This window comes from Drosophila sechellia, chromosome X (genome assembly GCF_004382195.2).
Source record: "Drosophila sechellia strain sech25 chromosome X, ASM438219v1, whole genome shotgun sequence".
Classification (NCBI taxonomy): Eukaryota; Metazoa; Arthropoda; class Insecta; order Diptera; family Drosophilidae; genus Drosophila; species Drosophila sechellia.
The window spans coordinates 17,302,887-17,324,715 of NC_045954.1; the positions used below are offsets into that span (position 1 = coordinate 17,302,887).

General features: G+C 37.7%; 1 protein-coding gene across 7 annotated transcripts in view; it reads left to right on the forward strand.

Annotated features, from left to right (window-relative positions):
* Positions 1-673: 673 nt before the first annotated feature.
* Positions 674-21,829, forward strand: part of LOC6618057 (partitioning defective 3 homolog) — a 43,688-nt gene continuing 22,532 nt past the window's right edge. For 3 of the 7 annotated variants that reach the window (XM_002042319.2, XM_032726757.1, XM_002042315.2), the window contains exon 1: positions 674-1,847. In XM_002042319.2, coding sequence (XP_002042355.2) covers positions 1,728-1,847 — 120 coding nt within the window. In that variant the 5' untranslated portion in view covers positions 674-1,727. Of the gene's footprint in view, positions 1,848-19,415; positions 19,521-21,829 lie in introns of those variants that run through there. The other 4 variants (XM_032726755.1, XM_032726754.1, XM_032726756.1 and 1 more) reach the window with 4 other exon arrangements.

Sequence of the window (21,829 nt, forward strand, 5' to 3'; positions counted from 1 at the left end):
CAAGCGATTGCCGTCAATCGATATTGCAGATCCGAAAATGGCGCGAAAAAAAATACCGCAGTGGCGGTCCACCATCCACCCGCCCAATATCGTTTAAGTTTAATAATTAAAAATGTTAATGTTTCACTTTCGAGAGGAATGTAGTTGCCTAATAAATAAAATGTTAATAGGAGTTGGGAAATATTTTTGATTTCTTAGGAAATTTGGAAGTGCTTGGGGCGTTCCCCAAACTGTTGATTGCAATCGAACATCTTCTAATATTATCTTATATAAAAATAAATTTTAGATATAGCATTTTTAAGTTTTTAATGCTCTTTCAAGCTCTCGATTTAAACTCCTCGATCTTGATAGCACTATCGTTTGTTCTTAAGACCATAAAATAAATCCTATCGAAATTAGTGTTACCCAGTATTTTGTATTTATACATAACACTTAATTAATATCTCTATTTAAGCGATAATAGGCTGACTTATATAAAGAAATGCAAATTAAATAAAATTTATTTTAGAATTAGACGACATTTAGCTCCAGCCCTGCTTTTGAGATAAGCGGCAGATTACGAGCAGTATGACCGCCCATTGAACTATAACCAAATACCGCAAAGACGACAAGCTGCTGTTCCGATAGTATCGACGTGCCTGCCATCCCCAGAATTTTGGTCATTTGTTGTTACTCGCCAGGGCGAATTCGAACTCAAAGCGCAGTAATCAAAGCGCTGCTCGTGGATTTTTTTTGCATTTTTTTGAGTTCAAATAGTTCGTTAATAAGAGTGGCGGTCAACGATGCTATTCCACTTGCAATCGAAATATAAATAGTTGAAAGTGATAAATAACAAAAAAGAAGCGACGCCAACGGGCGAAAAAGGAGATAACCGAAAACGAAAAACCCGACAAAAGCAACGTTGAAAGAGAGTAAAAAAAAAAAGGAAAACGATGATCGAACCGTAAATTTAAAACCATGCAATCTACAGTGCATAATATATAATAATTTGACCAAAACAAATGCCAAGTTGGAGAGCGAGAGCGAAGAACGTTAAAAAAAGAAGTAAATAAGTGATCTTGGCCCGCTGTTTGTTGTTCTTGTTATTATGGTTGCCGTTGTTGTAACTCGTTTTTTTTAATGCGCGCGTGTATGAATCACACAAACACAACAAAACAAACAATAACAACGATGCGATACGGTGAAATATGCTAAGTAAATAGCAAAAGAGAGTTCCAGTTTCCAGAGAGCGACAGAGAGAGGGCGCGAGAGCGACTACAAGTACATACTGGAAAGCGATCCCGATCCTTTTTCCAGGCACGCAGCCATCTCGCTTGCACCCATGCCGCCCTAGACCAACTTTTGTTGCAGCTGCCTAACAACCAACAACTACAGCAACAACAAACGCACTGTGCACGCGAAAGGAGCAACAAGGATGGCGATAGCTGGAAAGCGACGACGATGATGATGATGCGGTCGCAACAACAACACAAGCAACGAGAACAACAACAAGCTGCTGCAGGCAGACGAGCATAGCGTTAAAAAAAGTAGCTGCATACAAAATAGTAATAGGAAAAAATCCGAAAAATTCGAGAAAAAAAAAAGTTAAAGAAACGATCGCCCAATTTAATCAAGTGCATATATGTGTGTGCAAAATAAAAAGTGCATTGCAACAGTCAAAAATACATACATACTTATTATCGCAGATCGCAGACGATAATAGTTATTGTTAAAACGAAAAGTACGAAATGAAGGTCACCGTCTGCTTCGGCGACGTTCGCATTCTGGTTCCCTGCGGTTCCGGCGAACTCCTCGTCCGCGATCTTGTCAAGGAGGCCACGCGACGCTACATTAAGGCGGCCGGCAAGGTAAGCGGATATATCTGATATATATTATATAGTATGATAAAGCATAGTGTATTACTACTTACTTCTGGGATGTGACAGAGGGTATTATCTAACCGACATAATACCATCTATGAACATTACTTTCTCAGTTAACGAGGGTTCCCATAAATACATTATTTATAAAGAAGGGTATCTCAAAATATATTATATATATAGAGGAGACACTCCAAACATATGTATGATTTATAAAAATTACAATGGATTCCAATAGTAGACTAATTTTCTTCAAATGTATCATTATTATATTATATCATATAATATGCAGGACTTCCTTAAAATACAAAACTTAATTAACTTATAATTCTACCCAATAATTTTAGGGATCCAAATTGTAAGGCACAATATTATTTAGTTTACACCAATTGCAATTACAATAGTACTGAAGTTACAAACTTACGATTATACTAATGATATAAATATAGATAACCTTTATCTCTCCCAATTCGTTGGAATCTTTACATTCAAAATTATACAAACTAATAGATATCGTACAACACCCGAAGTTCTCAAATATATATTATTATACACAAATAATGGTAGAAACTGGTAAAAAAATATCTAATGGGTCTTATGGGATCAACAAATACAAATAAATAAAATGTTATCTTTTCATGTAAAAATGAGTGCTCCTACATTTATTTATGTTGGTTACCAACCCATCTCAAAAATAGCTGACAAAACAATATAAATAAATAATAAAATATTACCATTTTACTTATTACTTATTACTTTTCTGTGACATCCAGTTGAAGTGTTTATATAATGTGGTTATTGGGTTCATAAACGTAATTAAAAAGAAAAGTGTCGCTAATGAGCGTTATTATAATCGTATATTTAGTTGGCCATTAACTTATAATTACAGAATTTTGTTTCTTAGCAAGCAATTTCAATTAGTTTAGTCCGCAGAGTTTAGTTTCTTGAATGAATTGAATTGATTTTGAAAGGAATCTATTAATTGATACGTATCTACGTATCTTTGTAAGTCATGCCGCGACTGGTAATTGTATCTTTTGACTGTTTTCCTCGAGTGATTCCCGAAAAATACCCAACGTCATTTCTCCCGCAGTTCCGTAAACAATTTTCTCAAGAGCGGAAACGTTGCCCTTGAAAGTGATGTAATTACACGAGAAAATAACCCAAAAAAAAAAAAAAACTATAATTAAACCGAACAAGAAAAGGTTCTTCAGCGGCGCTTATCTGGGGAAAAGATATACATACACACATGTGGCAGGGATCGGGGCAAAAAGGAACAGGGCCTAGGTAAAATATTTGAATAATGATAAGACCCTGACGAAGCCATAAAAACAAACTGAAATCCCCCCCAAAAAACTGAGTGTCAGAGTGAATAAAAAGACAGAGAGAACAAGGCGCAAGATGATAACAACAACCAACAAATCGGAGAAGAAAGCGAAGAACTCAAACAAGCAACAGAGCAGAAGACTCAAATTATAATAAAAGTCAGTTCGGAATCAAAAGAACATTTTTATTTCATTTTGAACTCGTTTGAACCCGATTCCGATCGAGCCAACCCCAAAAAGAAGACGGGGAAAAAGGGTCAAGAAATGCACTTTACAGGGCGAGAAATGCCAAGGAGGGAGACCCCTTAATTAATCAGAAATAACATCTGAAATTCGTTGGGGTCCTCTATAATTAATCAAAAGTTCAAGGGAAGGGTTCGCCCGATTCCGCCGGAATTTTCCAGGGAAAATTCTGATTCGAAATCAATTTCGGTGTGCGGGGGATCCTCTTCTTTCTATTTTTTTTTTATTTTTTCTGTGTTTTTATGAGTTGTGTTTTTGTTCTTTGCTGGCCGAAACGATTAAGTCATCATTTAGATGGGAAGAGCGCCTGGGAATCTTGAACTTCCGATAAGAAATTATTATTCCTACAGGAATTTTGTAAATTAAACCATAATTCTTTCTATTGGAAAACATAGTCTATTATTTTATACGGTAGAAAGTGTGAGCCAATGGAAAGGCCATAATTTGTTTATTGCAGCTGAGAGGAAAAGCTGAACTAATTAGAAGTTTTTCCAAGCCACAAATAGTCCGAAACCAAAGTCTTCTGCATTGCATTTCCGGCGAGGATTTGGATACTCGCGGCGATTGGGGGCGGGATCCGGAAATGGGGGGCCTGTGTGGAGCCCGATCTGTTGCAACGTGTGTGAATTTTGGTTTGCTTTCATTGTCTGGCCAAAAGACGAAACTGTGTCAGCTGCAATTAAGTGCAAGAGCCAAAAGAGAGAAAAGAAAGGGGGAAATGAACAGATCGGGGGGCAGCGGTGGTGCTACCAACAAATAAGACGCTTTCCATTTCGCGATCACGTGCGCCGTCCAATTGAAGACGAAAAATGCAACCTGCTAATTATGCAATTATGCATATAAGTTTCCTACACCAACTTGTAGATCAACCCTCGTAGCGGATTCCAAAAGCTAACTAACTAAGGAGAGTCCAAAAGTATTATATATTAAAAGTAAAATACTGACAATAGTGTTTCATATTACAATTCCTACTCTTTTACCCTCGATTGTTTACTCATTTTGTTTTTTGCAAGATCAACGAAATCGAATGACTTGCAGCTAAATTCTTCGGCACATGAGATACAATTGTATTTTTTATATATACTTTTGCTAAACCGAGTACGTATTTTTTTTTGCAGCTGTGCGATCGCAGTTTTTAGTTTCTAGTGCTCTGTTTTGTTTTTCGCCTTTCGTTTCATTATCTTTTGCTGCCAACATGTGCAAACCTCACATTGTGTGTGAGGTGTGAAGTGGAATAGGGGGGAAATAGAGCTAGAAAATGAAAAAAAAGTGCAGTGATAGAGTGTTACCAACTGACCTATTGCAATGGAAGATATATAACATTCGTTTTTTTGTCATATGCGGTTTCAAGTGTGAGATAATTGGGTTCTTCACCATACTGTTCCGTAGTAACTCGGAATTTAATTAAGGAATATAGGTGGAAATTGGTATATGAACTAATTGAATGGGGAATTAGATAATTATGATTGAAAATCATAATCCCAAGCATGCTGTTCCATTGAAACTCGGAATTTAGTGGAAGAATATAGATGAAAATTGGTATACGAACCTATTGAATTGGGAAATAGATAATTACATCATGTTCCATTGTAACTGTGAAAAAATTAGAAGAATTAACCTGAAAATTGGTATATCAATAATCTAGGTTGAAGTACTTATATAAATCGTGATTAAATATTATAGTTATAGCTCATCCTCGAGATATCAAAACTAAAAGCTGATAAATTGTATTATTTTTTGTAAAGCGTTACATTATTAGTAATGAACTTGAAACTGACTTATAAGGAGCCAGCTATAAATGTATGAAATTGATACATATGGCAACTCGATTCGCAACCTATAAAATTGCATAAAGAATTGTTTGCCGCTTGGTTTAGGAGCAATATAATATGGCCGCCTTCGATTCCTTTGTTCGATCTGGACTTTAGTGGGCGTTACGTGTTATCAAAGCTCAACTCTTCTGTCGTCTGTTTATTTTGTTTGCCTGGGAAACCAGAGATATGAGTGTACAAAAAATACAGACAAATACAGCGTATAAACCCAAGATGAAGAAAAAAAATTCATTGAGCATTTTTCTTGTCGCTGTTGCTGAATTCTTGGCATTAAGCGGCAACAGTGGCGGCAGAAAAACCAGTTTTGCACAATTTGTAAATTATTTAGTCATAAAAAAATATATCCAGCTCTCTTCTTTCGCTCCCTCGCTCGCTCCTGTGCTGCCATCTCGCTTGCACATTGTTTGCGGTTAAATTTTTTGATTTTTCTACTAACGCTACTAATTGTTAGCATAATTTAAGTGCGCTCTAATTGGTTTAAGTCAATAATTACAATGAAAATATGGTAGCAACACCACAATGAGTGGAAAAGCGGAAGGGGCATTATGGGGTTTTATGTTGGGGCCAGGCTTTGACAATGGCAAATAATCGATAAATCCAAGCGGCAAACACCTTGGCCAGTTTCTTTTTATGGCCAATGGAATTTCGTTAGAATTTCGCTGGCATTCGGCCGAACGGCGAAATGTCGGTTGTAGTTATGGGACTGAAGGTCGGAAATGTCCGGAATTCCATATAGAAATGAAATGAAATACGAACCAAATGAAGTAATGGGTATTAAAACAATATTTATATGCATTCCAAATTTGTGATTACATGTCATGATGCAAGGATAACTCTTCAGAATTTGCATTACAAATATATGTATAGAAAGTAAACTATTTTCTCTTAATTTAGTCAATTTTATTGTTTGGCATTATCTTTCAGATCTTTCCCCCTGAACAATGTATATAAAACATTTTTGCAGCTGTTGGTCGAACAGAAAAATGCAAGCCAATTATGAGAGGCTATGTGAGAGACCTTCCACCAGGCTGACCAAAAAAAAAAAGTAGAAACCATTTAAGGTGGACCTTCCGCACGTACACGACGGTCCACCCCACCCATTCCGTAGATAATCTCCGTTGGCATCTGCATTTCCCACTTGCCCATGGGAAACTAAAAGAAAATGTGGTCAGAATGAAAAGGGAAAAGGGAGAGAAATCAATTGCATTTTAACTGTTTTCTTTGCGAGAACGTGTTGGTTTAATTAAAATTAAAACGTAAAATTAAACGTTCTTAAAATAAAATATATGTATTTTCAACTCTCATTGGGAAGTTGTTTGGAGTAACGAACTAAATCGCTGACAAAACAAACAACTGCAATCAAAATTCTTTATCGTAAACAAGTCAGTGCAATATAATGAAATGCCTGAGTTCACCAGAACCCCTGCCCCTGGCCACGCCCCCAAAACCTTGACGCCTTACGTCGGGCGTCAGGTAGCACTGTACTACGCGTATATCGTATATGTGGTATAGTATGTAGGCTCGAACCCAAACCCCTACCCATACCCATACCCAAACTCAGACTCAAACTCAAACTCAGTAAAACTCGACTCTTGGGGGTTGTGAGTGCAGCTATAATAGTTTCTGTTTTGTCGGTTGGCATGACAACAACCTGATTACACGTCTGTTCGTTTCTCCATTCTGTATATATACATTTGTATCTATATAAATATATATACATATACATAGTTAGTTATATGGCAAAAACAACAGGCTACAACAAAACAGCAGTTGACTGCGTCATTTTCAATATAGCCACGCCATAATATCCAAGCCATAGATATGTATTATTATTGCAGTGCATTGTGGGCTGATTCACTTGGCCACGCTACCAAATTGGGAGCGAGAAATTCAATTGAATTATCGTTTCTCCACTCACAATATATCCAGTATTTAGTTTCTAGCTCGATTTGTTTGTAATTGGAAATTGGAAATAATTTCAAGTGACACCCACTCACCAGGCGAGATATCGCCGACATGTCTCGCCTACGGCGGGTTCTTCGATTAATTTTATTATTCTACAAACTGCAGCGATCGATGATCGGATATGGAATTACTATGCCAATTGCCAGTTGGTTTTCCCAGAAGAGAACTAGCTTATTGCAGAGGGTTCCATGAACTAAAACGATTGGGTTTCAGTTTCAACGGGGAAGGAAATCTAATGCAATGTTTAGATTACAGCTGCTTATAACCTTGTACTTTCTTATATAATACATCGCCACAGTGTTTGATCATTTTCTGCATTAGTCACGAGAATTCGTCACTGATTTGGAATTTGTTGCTGCTTTCGTCTATCGATTTATTGAGGTATTGTTTTTTTAACCCCCTTATTTTTCGCGCACCATGTCTCTGGATTGTTTACATTGTATTGCATGCCAAATTGTTTCCCCTTTATGGAAACAAAAACTCAAATTTGAATTCAAAAATGGTGCTAAGAAAAGGGGTTACGAGGGAGAAGTCGGGGTGTAAATGGGCATATTTGAGTTGCATTTGCATGCCTGGCACGAGTGCACGATTTTTTGATGCCTTTTGGAAAATGGCTGCATCGAGTTGCATTCTCTAGGAAAGTTTCCGCTTTTTCCTGTCTATAAAGTCATCTATATCAATCTGCTTGCATTTGAACTAGTTCTTTAGACTATTAGGGTGGACCAAGCTCAAAGCTAAAGTTTAGTTTTCAAATATTGGCAAAACAGAAAAACTAGATTTTTTTATTTGCTTTTAAAGGCTTTAATTTTATATGTGATATACATACGTATATTATTTTGACTCACCATTTCAAGTATTTTTTTTTAAGTGTAGCCTAGAATGCACTTTTAGTTATCATATCGTGTAGAATTACAAAGCATTTTATTGCCACACTAATTGAGTATCTATTTTTGGTCACGCACGTGTGTGTGCACCCACCGCCCCATTGCTGCCACGCCCCTGACCTCCGGCCACGACCCCTTCCCTTGTGGGTATTTGTTTTCTATACCCGTTACTCGTAGACTAATATTTAATATGATATTGAAATTTCTCGTTCACACTTTCAGTAGGAGTAGGAGGTATCTGATAGTCGGGGGACTCGACTATAGCATTCTCCCTTGTTTTTTGTTATTTTGGTGGTTCACTTCCTAATTGCAGGAATGGGTGTGTGCTCCAGATGGGTTTTGGTTTGGTGGCGCTTCCGTTTTCATGTACACTTCGGGATGCATTTCAGGATACGAGGGTTAATACCCATTAATGAGTGGCGGGGGAAAAAGGGAGTAGCAGCTGCTGTTTGCTGCAACGACGCCTTTCAATGTCAAAACCAACAGGCCAAAGGCAAATTAATTGGTTAATATTATTAGTGGACAAGCTTACGGTGGCGGAAACATAGAAACACACCTACCGAAAATAATGCGATCGACATCTAGCCCACCCACCAACCCCACTCTGACTTTAGTCTATTTATTATTATTATATCACTCGAATTAATGAGAAGTAAAGAGAGTTCAAGGTGGGGAGCACCACTCTACGTCATATTCATGCTTGGTTAGGTCGCCAAGGTGGCCCAAAAGATCATAAAAAAGTTAAATAGAATCGGGGAGGTGGCGGTGCGTGTGTGTCGACAAGCTCCATTGAAGGGGAACCCCGGGGTCAAGTGCATAATATTAGCCAAATAGTTCAAGATCAAGCTGAAGTTGTTCAAAAAGATATTACGAAGTAATTGCCCTAAATTTCTTATAATTTTTCATCTATTAATCAAGATGATGATAAGATAAAAAGTATTTTCTATTACCTTTAACATTTTCTCGAAATTATCTCACTGTCTTTTTAACACATAACCAAACTAAAAGTTTACTTATTACCACTTTCAAATAAATTTACATTTCTATTAATTTCTATCAAATTTCTCCCATTGGAAAATCTCTTTTTATCCCATAATAATATGAATTGGTTCCCGTTCCGTGCTTTTTAATAAAATACAAACAACAAAACACGGCCATTTAGTTTGTGTTTTGTTTATTTATTTAATTATTTATTTTTCATTGCACAAAAGCATTTTCTGTGCAGCAACGTGCCGTTTTCGGGCAATGAGTAAGCGCGAAATAAACACGGTCTCTAAAACACTGATAAAAACTTATAAAATAAAAAGGAGATAACGTTTATGGTCGAAAATGGTGTAAGACTTAACAATAAGAAGCAAATTAGTGTACCAACAATATTAGTTGGTTAATTAGTAATTAATTTCAGGATTGAATTGATTGAAAAATATATTGGTCATTATTGTAAATGAATTGTTTTAAAATTACCCATACAACAGCTTCATTTGCATTTCCATTTATATGTCTTCCATTGATTTTGGTGTGATTCATTGCTCATTATTCTGTATCCTTCCGATCGGACCTCTTTATCGTGTAAATATAGCATGTTGTGTACCATATGTATACCTTACCCCAAAAAGCGTTCAACCGATGGCGATCGCACATGCCTGATATAGGCACGTATCGGAATGTATCTTTGTTGTTTGTTTATTTTTTGCGAGTGTTTGGCAAAGGGGTTGGCTTGGGTCAACTACCCAAACCCGTACCGTAACCATATCCGTGCCCATCGCCAGTCATCGACACTAGCAGCGTCACCATTCATCGGCCATAAAGTACCCACGACTACACTCGAACACACTCGCAAACGGTTGTTTGGTTGGTCAACTTTTGCACTTCATTCCCCGGGTTCTCTTCCATTGCATTCATCGAATCAGTTCCGCTGAATTCCCAGCCAACTCAATCGCCGGGTAACCAAAAACCCAGACGAACTCTGTTGCAATGCTCAAGCCCTCCTCCATACTCTCGAATGCGATGATTCCGCGGTGAAATGAGCACTAGGTTATTCTACTTATAAACTATTTAAACTGACTAAGATTAATAGAAAATAAAAGTTACCAACTGTTATGAACAATTATGACGAAATGTATAAATATTCTTAAATACCCGCTTTGCAGGGCATTATCATCTTCATCTCGGCAGCTCCTGTGCTTGTTTTCTTAACGTTTTTATTTCAATTTCAATTTGTGTAATAACCAAAAACGTAAGACTCAAAGCAGAACGTCGCTCACGTTTCGGTGATAAAGACAAAAATGAGCAAGTAGTAGAAATCGACAAAAACCAAGCCTGACTGGCTGGAATGTCGACTGAATTGGCAGCCAACGGTTATTGAGTTCAAAAAAAAGAGGCGAAATGCTGCGATTGCGCCGCTTTTTTTTTGGGCTAGGTCAGTTTTAGTTTAGCTTTGGCGGGCAATGAAAGGCGATACTTCCAGAAAGCAAATAAAAATAGCCATTCATTTTGGAACAGCTTTTCTTCGGCTCCAATTAATAAACGTTGTTGTAGATGTATTTAGACATATGTCAGCCCGAAATTAACATTTGGCCGACAGTGAGTCACAAATTTGTATATTTCCCCCTAAATAAAACTACCTATCGCTTTTATCTCCCTATATTTGTATTTATCCAGGTGTTTCCTCTATATACGTAAATACCAAAAAAAAAAAAGAGACGTGAAATTTGTACATGATTCATCCAAAGAGAGAAATAAGAGGCACTGCCAAAGAATGTCGATGATGAAGGCCACTTCGCAAAAGGCTGTAAAGATAGTCTAGTCTCGACTTTGGCTTCTTTTGAGTTTTTTTTTTTAGTTTGCTTTTATTTCGTGACCGCTTTTCGTAGGCGCTGCACGTGCAAATGCTTTTGAATGAAAATGAAAAATAGGCAGGAAGGTGAGCCAAACCGCAAAAGGCAACGGCGATAGCTAAAACCCCTCTAAAAGTCCCCGCAATTGGGCCACGCCCAATCCAAATTGCGCACTTGCCTCCCCTACGTGTTTAATTAATTATAGACAGTCGCTGCTCGATAAGGTGAACTGTTTGTTTAATGGGCAAGCTTGAACTTGCGGTGCAGAATATAATGCAGAATATAAACAATTAACACGTGTATTATAAATATATTATATTTTAATGTATTGCTTTTATATCTGGTTACTGTTATTAAGGTACCACTGTACTTTAAGCGGGGGCGATGCTCTTTGCCCAGCTAGCGAGGGCGAAAGAGAGCAACGCCGCTCTTTTTTGCATGCCTGTCGCACATTTTGCTCTCTTATTTGCTCACATGCTCACTGCGTTCTCGCCAAACGAAAGACTGAGGCGACAAACTCGACGACTGCCGGCAAATGGCGGACGAAGAGAAAGAGTCGTTCCAATTGAGCACATTTATTTATGTGCATGTACACTTGTATGTATGGCCATAAAGGTGTGTGTACAATGCACCCACATGCCACAACAATAAAACTAACAACAACTCGGGCTTGGCCTTGAAATTGCTTAGCAACAACAACCCTCCTTTCTGCACGCGCTGACTTCAAATCGGTGGGCAAATAACAAGGAAACACGAGAAAATCTTCTTTGGCTTGGAAAAATTAGAAAAAATAATAACAAATACATTTATATTAAGTTCAGTTCGACTGCAGTGAGCATTTTTTGATTTCTCAATGGGAATAAGCATTGCAAAATCAAAACTCAAATTCTCAAATACGCTTTTCCCTTATGGTTATCTTCGGAAAAAATAAATTTCAGGAAATTGTTACTCTTGCTTTTCATTCGACATTATTTATGACCTAAAAGCCACCCAAACACTTTCCATTTATGTTTGTGGAATTCAGAGGCAAACGCTTCCACTCTGCGCCCCTCATAATTTCTAAGCATTTTTGGGCATTTAATTTCACTTCCATGAACAATAAAAAACTACGAGAAAAGAGTAAATTTAATTTCTATATGAAACCTATTTTTATTCAACCCAAAAAAGGAAAGCATAAAAAAGATTTGTCATCGCGCTGTAGTTGCCTTTGTGCATGGTTTATATTTTCATAGTATTACTTTATTTTTGACTGTGTTTCTTTATGATAATTGTTATTTGTGCTGAAATATTTGTTTATTTTTGTTGGCCTGCGTTAGCCAGCTTATGAAATGATGTGAACTTTTGCACAGGGTTGTCTTGGTTCAGGGTTTCTTGTGGTTGATCATTTTATTCCTTTGCGCGTTTTAGGAAGCCGGAATTCTAGCCGAAAAATGTGTATTTGCCCGCACAGAAACATTATTATGTTTATGATTCCAAAGCATAGAAACCAAGCCCATAAATGTATCTTCTTGTTAAGGTTTAATGTGTGTCGTTGGGAAAAATTCCTGGAATCGGGAATCGTTAGGCCTGAGGCGGAATTCTCTCATCTATTGCAATGCAGGTCTCAACAATTCACAGATAAAAAGAGGGTGTGCCAGGGAATATATATATCTGTATACGGACATATAAAATGGTGTGGTGTGGGTATGATAGAAAGGGGCTTTGTTGTAGTTCTGTTTGAAGTACGTATTTAAGTGGCATTTAGCATGAAATTGCGATCCTTTTGTTTGCTGGCTTGCTTGTCTTGGGTTTGTTTAGTGTCTGAAAAAGGAAGCTTTCATTTAACGCTTTCGACGGTGCTACAGTGGGCCCTCTGGAATGGCAGAAATTCGTGAAAAGGCTTATTTAATGTGTATATTGTTGTGCCATATTTTAAAAGTGGAAATACGGACTGTCGTTTGAAAACATAACGGAGGAACGAACCAAAAAATCGTATTTCCTGGCAATAAACAAATTAGTTTATCTTGTCAGTTCACATTAACTGTTACACACTGTACCTCTGCGTTCTGTGTCATGCGACACACATGAATGTAAATCTCGACTTACTCTTTCTTCCTTTGTGCGTGTGTGGTGTGTCGTCTCTTTGTTCAATTCCGCAAACAATAAATTATATTGTTTTTGGATACGACAGCGATGTGGAGAATAAGAATAAGAAGAAGCCTTTCTTCATCTTGCATTTCTCCACACGATCTTTGCTTTTGTTTGGCCAGAAGAAGAATAAAGATAAATAAGAACAGTCAGAAAAAATCCCCCAAAGCGGCATTCGGTTACCAAATACAGTAAGCACTCGTAAATTTCAATAAACTGAAGTTTTGTTATATTTGTAAATATTATTCTCGTTAAGCACAAACTTAACAATTAAATATTGATAAAAATGTAATATTTATAAGTAGAACATTTACTTACCTTGTATCTTAAAGATACAATTCTATAGTTCACCCTGTTGAAATGAGGATCGGTTTTCTCATCGCTTTGTTGTTCGGCTTTTTCTTTGTGGTTTTGGTAGGGGACCCAGTTGATTGGATTACCTTACCTTATTCACTTGATTGATTGGATGATTGATTGATTGACTGATTGAGTGAAGTTGCAGCTACATCTCAAACTTCAATCTCAAGCTGGTTTGCCTTGAAATAAATGCGTTTCCGTCGTTTCTTTTCTTTGTCGCTGTCTTGGCTTTTTCATTTTCTTCATCACCTGTTGCCGTCTCACTTTCACTCGAATTGACTATCTCTTTCTGCCGTGGCTTTTGCATAACCACGATCGAACGAGCTTTTGTAATGAACTCTGACCCCCGACAACTCCCCTCCCACTTTCATCGCCCCTTTAAACATTTTGATGGCATTGCGGAAATTCACACACATTAAAAATAACAAAAAAAGGTACAAAAAACTACGCAGGCCGAAATGAAAACAACATTTTAAGCTTGCGCAATATCCGATTGGTTTATTGCTGTCTTGTTTTAGTTTTACAATGTTTTTTCTTTATTTTTTGTTTTGTTTTGTTGGCTCTAGAGGAAGAAGTGACCCAAACCAAGCCGCTTAGACAATTACAATTAGGAGCGACTACTATTTTCTAGATATCTTTTTCGTTGCCTCTCTGGGTCAGTTTTTGTATTACTTCGATTTGTTTCGCTGGCGCTAAGTGACTTGGCTAAAAAGTGGAGGAAAACACAAGATAAGTGCTGTAAATGGGACAAATAATGATGAATCATTAGATCATGTTGCTAATGGGAAGAATTACTCATCAGATAATTGTTATAAGCTAACCAAAATGCTATATAGCGTTATTTAAAACTTAAAACCATCTAATGTGCTATAGATCTGATTTCAATTCACTCATCAGTATTCGGTTAACGTGCCTTGTATATGGCTTGAATTTCATGGCATTTCCCAGAATTATATCGGCGCATTGCCTAGGCACACATCTCCATTAGTTAAATAGTTTCTCAAACGGAATATCCATCCCCAGCAATCCAGGATACTCTGCACATTTTAAAATTCAGAGCAAGCAGATGCATAAATAAACGTCAGGCATTCGCTCAAAAATGTCAGGGGTTTGGCTTGGCTTGCCTTGGTTCTTGGGTTTGGTTTTGGTTTAGTTTTGGTCCTACCCATTCCCGTTCCCATTCCTCTCGAGCTCCCTGCCGGTGACACCGTCATTCCTCTCACGTTTCCCCCGCTCACTGCGTGTCAAATCAAAGTGCGACTTGAGTGCGGCTCCCCAAAGATTTGCCCTGCAACCCGCTCCCTCGTAATCCTATCCATATGGAGACCCCACCCCCAACACACGAGCACAACGGTCGCGTACAGTGGAACCTTTAATTATGCAGCTTAATCTGGCCTAACGCTCAACGTACATTGGACATTTAAATAAATATTATAATTATAAATTTATAAGTAATACCAAAATGTATAAGTATTACCAAAATTAAAGAAAGTTATTTAAAAGAACATTACGAAATCTGTAATGATGCACACTCAAAAATTGTTTTCACTGTGCTACAGTAACCACACAACCGCAGCAACAGCAGCAGGCAGTCACGAGCCGCCGACTTTAAGCCGCTTGTAATTGATCGTGTCTTTGACATTAGAAAAACATTTTCTTTCTTTCCGCCCCGCTCCCAATTTTCTCCCTCCCAGTATTCCCTAGTTTTCCCCTCCGTGTCTTGTTGTTGCTCCGCTTGTTGCATGAAAATGTAACGCAAGTACGAGACATCGTCATCCGCCGACCAACTAGTGCACGGTGGCTAATAAAGCGCACGCAGCGACAGTAAATCCACTTAGCGGTGGGTGGTGGGTGGTTGGAGTGGGCGGAGTGGGATGGAGGTGGTGAGTGGAGTGGAGCGCTGCAAAGCAGAAGGGAAGCCGCACAAATGGTCCAAAAGATTCAGAGAGTGTCAAATGAAATGAGACGTGGCCGGAGCAACAGGCGAAGAAAAAAAAAACAGGGGAGTTCACTGCCGATACAGTAAACATACGATAAAAACAATTCATAATTGACTTTAATGGAATTTAACAAATTTGAAATCTGGACATATGTATGTATGCATATATTAATATTATGATCTGGGATAGAAAACCAAGTTTTCAAACACACACTGTATATATGTATATAGGGGAATCAAGAATACGTAAATACTTAATTTGATAGTTAATTTATAGAATATGATTAAGATTGAACATATATTTATATAAGGTAGAAATAGAAATTCGAAAGGAATTTAAGTTTTGATGCGCACATATTTCGGCGATGAACGCTTTTAATTTTAATATCTAACTAGAGCACGTATGAAATGGAATCCTAAACAGTGTAACCTAGTTTTGTAGACATATCAATAGACTTATTATCACTGTTCCAATTTATTGTCTACCCCAAAAATAAACAAATAACCAGTGTCGGTAATCTGAAACTAATTTTCTTTTCCATTTTTATCTACTTGCAGGTAAGATAACAGCTAGTTAATTGAAACAAAAGTTGGTGGGGCACTGCGAACAGGTATGCCGTATGGATGACCCACTTGAACGAGCATTTATTTCCACTGACAAATGAAATGCAAGCACCGAGCTGACACATGCCATGGGTGCAGTGAGTCGTGGTTGAGTACTAGTTCCAGAATGCGGAGATTCCAGTCTACATGTATGCTTGCAGCAAACTAAACTAGGCAGGGCTCCCAATTCATAGCTCCCATATCTTATCAGCTCCAAACCAATCGATGCATGTTGCAAGCGCAACAAACCCCCGAAAAAAAACAAAATACCCAACACTCGAGGGGGGAACAAAAAACGTGATTGGGGTAAATGGGACAGCGGGGAAACCAAACAAATGCCAAAAACTAATAAATTATTTATAATTATTTATGTCCGGGGACGAGGCACAGAAACAAAAAAAAAAACAAAGGTCGAGGACAATAGGTTCAGAACTAATATGTTTCATAGGAAAAGTACGAACGATCTTTCTACAGAAACTTACATACATTTTACGTAGTATTTTACACAGTTCACTAACACGCCAACTGGTTTCGGCGGACGTTTCTTAAATGTAGTTCGATAGTTAGGTGCTTAGATGGCGCTGTTAACTTGAGCACTGAACGATCATCAAATTATAATAACAAAATCAAACAAAAGTATCGCAGCTCGAATAATATTGTTTTAATTGATGTCGCTTGGTTTTGTTTTTTATTATTTTATAATATTGCTGCAACTGTTATCGTTCTTAGGCTACAGTTTTACGGCAATTGTATGATCATTTCCGTTAGGTGTCGCTCTTGAAGTAAACTTTAAAACTAGATGGCGCCAATTGACTGAGCATTTTAATTTAAATTAAAATTAAAATCAATTGTTAAGAAGAGATGGCGACCTTGGGGTCATCGAAGCGCAACAATTACAACCTGCTACCCACTTCTGCACCTGTTTTGATTTTGACCGACTGCAGAACAAAACAAAACCGAAATAAACGAAACGGAACGGAAAACAAATCAAAACACTCGAAAAGCCATCGAAAATTGGGTGAAATGGTGAACGAACTTAACTTTTTTTTTTTGCGACTGCATCTGTGTTCGTCTAAATCTATTGTTTAAACACACACACTGGCGTCATAAAGCCCAGATGCTGAAGACAATGGACCAGTCGAGCAACTTTGTCTTAAGCACGCAAAACTGTGAAAAAATAACAAAAAAAATAAAAAAAACGAGACCAGCTGCTCAAAAACAGCTGAGAAGTTTTCAATAACGAAACCACAAACTTTTCAGTTACAGAGAAAAAAAGTTATAAGCATTGGATAAACATGGGTTTATGGTGCTCTTCCTATGAATTTCGACGAGCTAAGCCTTAATATCTTGCAAATGTATAAGATTATATTTCGTGTTTTATTATAACCTTAAATTAAACTTTTTCTCGGTGCACCTCGTTAAATATTTTCCCAACTCCCGGCGACTTATTGCTCATTAGTTATTGTGTGCTCGCATTTTGGCTGATGACAACGCTTTTTTGTTTTTTGTTTTTGTTTTGTTTAAAGCCGAACGGAAGTTTTGGTTGCCTAAAGTTTTATAGTCACTGGCCGAACAATGGGAATTTGTAAATGAATGAATGAATGATGGAGCCAAAGAAAGGCAAAGATCTAATTGCTCAAGAACGGAAACTAACGACTTGATTGATGACTCACCTGATTGAGTGGTGAGCGGGCTGAGATAAACCTGTGCGAAATGAATTAATTAAGTGCAGTCAGAGAACGTGATGGGCTTCAATTCACACTAAACTAACCACTCACTCTTTCTCTTATTTTGGGCAAATGCATAATTATGCCGCTAATGGTACCAACAATTCGGGTACAGTGAACACTAGACAGCGAGCACAAGATCTAGTATCTAGCATAATGTAAAAGAAAATAAGACATTTTCTATACATTACAAAATTTAAACATACATTTAGTATGTGCCTACCATATATCATATAATACTGTACTAATAAGTCCAGCAACAAATTGAATTTATGTATTTATTTTTTCCGCTCTTTCGTTTCTCTCATTAATTATGCGAATGTTGTCCTCCTCATTTGCAGTTGCTGTTTTGCTCGTGGAAAAAGGAAGCTTTCCAGTTCGTTTGGTTTCATAGCGCGAGAATTTCAGCTGAAAAGCGGAATAAATGCCTAGCTAACTAACAATTGCAAATGCACTTGAGGGCCAGGCCATTGTAATAGTAGTTGTTGTTATTGTTATTGTTGTTGTGGTTGTTGCTGATGTGGTGATGTTTTGGTCCCAGAATAAGTGGAAAAAGGAAACAGCTAATGATGATGATTACCATCCGACCATCGTCATTATCAGGCGTCGCCGACATCGTCGTCAATCCGTTCATGGCATTCTGTGTCTAGTTTGCCTTGTCTCACCTTCCTGCCACCAACAACAACGGCAAGTACACCGCTTAACAATGCCAAAGACGACGTCCTGGCGTCAACTCTGCGTTTCCCTCCGCCAACCAACCCATGCTCAAACTCCTCCCGCCCATTCCACTTAAATTTGCATTCAGCGCCGCCCAGGAAGCGCCGGGTATATGGACTATAGCATCGCACAGGTTACTTCGGTGGATATTGTAACTGGAATATATCTGTAATTACGGTTTTTTAGTTTGAAGATCCGTTTTTGTAAATTTAAATAATTTGTCCAAGAAATTAGTATCGCATATAATGCATTTGGTCCTAACATGAAAATGTGAATAATATTGAAATTCACGTATTTAATGGAGTTTTTTTTTATGATTATCTGATTTTCAATTTAACACTTTTTATTTGTATTTATGATTGATTTTTCAATTTTTCTGTGCATATGCAGTTTTTTTAATGCGATATATCCGCTTTCTGGGCACTTGTTGCTTCTAATTTCGTTGTTGTTGTTGCTGTTTTTGATGGTTGCATCCCCTTTTCCTGCTGCATTTTTTGTTGTTCTGCGCATTTGAGTTTGCGTTCCGCTTGACAAAGTTCTTTTGCGCAGTATTTGTTGTTGTTTTTCCTTGCCCGGTGGTCAGTCGCAAGCAGTTTGAGAGCCACTGACACCGCCTGCACTTGCCAAAGCCAATACCGAACGCAGGTGAAAAGAGAGAGAGAGAGAGCGGAGATAGTGAGAGAGAATGGTTATGCTCTCTCAACACACTGCAAAAATGAATTTAAAATGCTTTCCTCTTTAATTTAAAATAATGCTAGTTCTAATTGTATTCTGCTACAATGTTAATTTAGTTATGTTTTTGTATTCACATTTTATTTTTTTGTGTTTTTAGAGATCTTTCTTTAAAATATGCAGTTTACTCACGCGTTATTCTTTCGATAGCACGCGATCTTGCGCGCTCTCTCGCTCTCGCTCTTTCTCTTCGGCGGCTGCGATTGGTGTGTGAGTGCCGTGAGTGTTTTGTTTTTGCGGCCGCACTTCACTTCGCTTCAGAAATGCGTCGTCGTCGGACGTCGCCGTCGCTGGCCGCCGCCGTCGGTACCGCAATTGTTTAACACAATTATTTTAACGGTTCGCATAAAAGTGCAAAAAGTATAATGCAAACGTAAAAAACAACTAAAAAAATTCGTATTTTTTTGTGTTTTGTTCAAGTGCCAAAAGAAAAAGAGTGAAAACACAGAGTTTGCAGACCTTTGTGCTTTAGTTGAAATTGCAAGAATTTGAGGTTTATCTAAAATTGGCTGGCAGCCGATAAAGAAATAGATATATATCTACCACGACAAAAAAACAGTCGAGATTAAATTCCAGATAGCGCAAAAGTGTCTTATTTAAATATGCGCAAGGCGCAAACACTTGTTGTTAGGGGTGATTCTTCTGAAAAAGGTTTTCTTGTGCTTAGATTCCCATGACGAGCGAGGAAGTGCAGGAAATGTCTTGACATGCACACACACATACACTGGGAAAAACATATGCCCAAAAGATGTAGTAGTTTAATAGGTGGTTATGACCTGAACAAATTGAAAGTTTACTAGTTCAAAAGGTTCTCAATTAAGAAATCTATATATCTTCTATATTGTAAAATGGAATTAATTTAATATTGAATAACCTTCCCCATTTCGCTAATGGCACCTGTACTTGGAAACGATCATGAGTAGGGAATCTTCCCACCATATGGCCAATGTTCCCTTCCTTGGCATTTTTATTTTTGTAACTTTTAGGTGGCTTCTTTTGAAGTATCGGATCGGATCCTTTGACCTTTTACATTTTTCTTTCGTCTACCTTCGCATTTCCACATCCGCATCCTTGTTACGAAGGCTAATAAATCCATTTTGGTCTCCAATTTCAGTTGATTTTACGGCAGGTAATTAGAAGCAGACATTCCCACATTTGTACTGGTGTGATGATGATGCCAATGGAATTAACTTTACGATAGGGTTTCACGAAAATATTACGTACCGAATTGGGTTGCTAAGGGATTATTGTATGACTTTACTTTGCTAATGGGAGAGGTTCTTCCATTCTTCCAGCAGTCTTATCAATAGATTCTTAAGGTTAATTCGAAATACCTGGTATACCCAACACCTACTACTAATTGATATTCTTTTGTACAAAAGAGTTTGTAGTTTTATCTTTGATTGAATACCTGACTTTCGTTTATATAACAAACATCTTAAGGGATTGGAATTTAAATCCATTGTATGCCTTGAAAATGAATTGTCCTTTCATTGAAATATATTTGTTATCAGCTTTTGAAGGTGTCAGTTCCATATTGGCAATATTCTATAATCCTAACTTAGCTAGTTGCAATGATCGTAAAATGTGTAACTCGAAGATATAGAACGTGCGTCTTTAAGTTTAACAACTAGTTAATGGGCTTTTATGGTTTGCAGGAAGTTGTGTGGCATGTGGATAAGTATCTGAATATATAGGCTTGATTCCAGCGACTTTCACTTGGTAGGAATGCTGCAAAGAACAAGAATCCGCATCCGAATGGGAACGAGAACTGCAACTGCGACTCCAACTTGGTATATCGGAGCAGGTTGGAAGTCGGGAAAACCGGGGGGCGTGGCCGGGGACGGGGCCAACTGCAGGGGGTGGGTGGTTCCACCAGTTGGAGTTGCCGCTTGAGTTAAGCTTGTGGTTGGCCTTCACTGACTTTGGCATCGATTGGGTGGGTCTGACCCACTAGAATGCTTCCACCATGCGCAGATGTATACATACATATATAGTAATAATCTGTTTGCTTTCGATTCTTGGAGTTAATCTTATCGTTCTGCACAGATAAAATAACTTTCGGGTTACGGTTGTGGTTTCGAATTGATAAAATATTTTGGCCGTTCGCTGCGTTCTTTGTTTTTGGGAACGAAAAGGTTTTTCCAAACAATTTCGATTAGTGCAATCTAAAGCGAAATAGGTCATATAACTATTTTGGTAGCCCTATGGGTGGGGCTCTTAATGGTTATAATTAGTAATCTTTCTTTCATAATCACTCAATTATTCATTTTTCGCTTCAGGTGCTCACTTCCTGTACATTTGCATTAAAAGGTGTACCCACCTTGGATTCTAAAATAATATTTACAATTTAAAACTGATGAAAATGGAGTGTTCATAATAGTTTACCAAGAAATTAGTCGTTTTTTTTTAAAAGGAATTGAACATGTTTACGTCATGGTTTAGTTTGCAATTTTGCAATACCTGTGAATTGTAATGTTTTGTTTGATCGGTTTTCTCCAAAATAAAAACGATACCAGCTATGAAAGCCGCACCAGTGCCGACAGGAAAATAAAGCATAAATACCAATAAATCGCTGATTGTTGGCCATCAAACAAAACGATTCGAAACAATCGAAATGCACAGTTAAAAGCCGGCTCTGCTTGATTAACTGCTCGTTTATAGTATTTGTTGTTTTGGCTT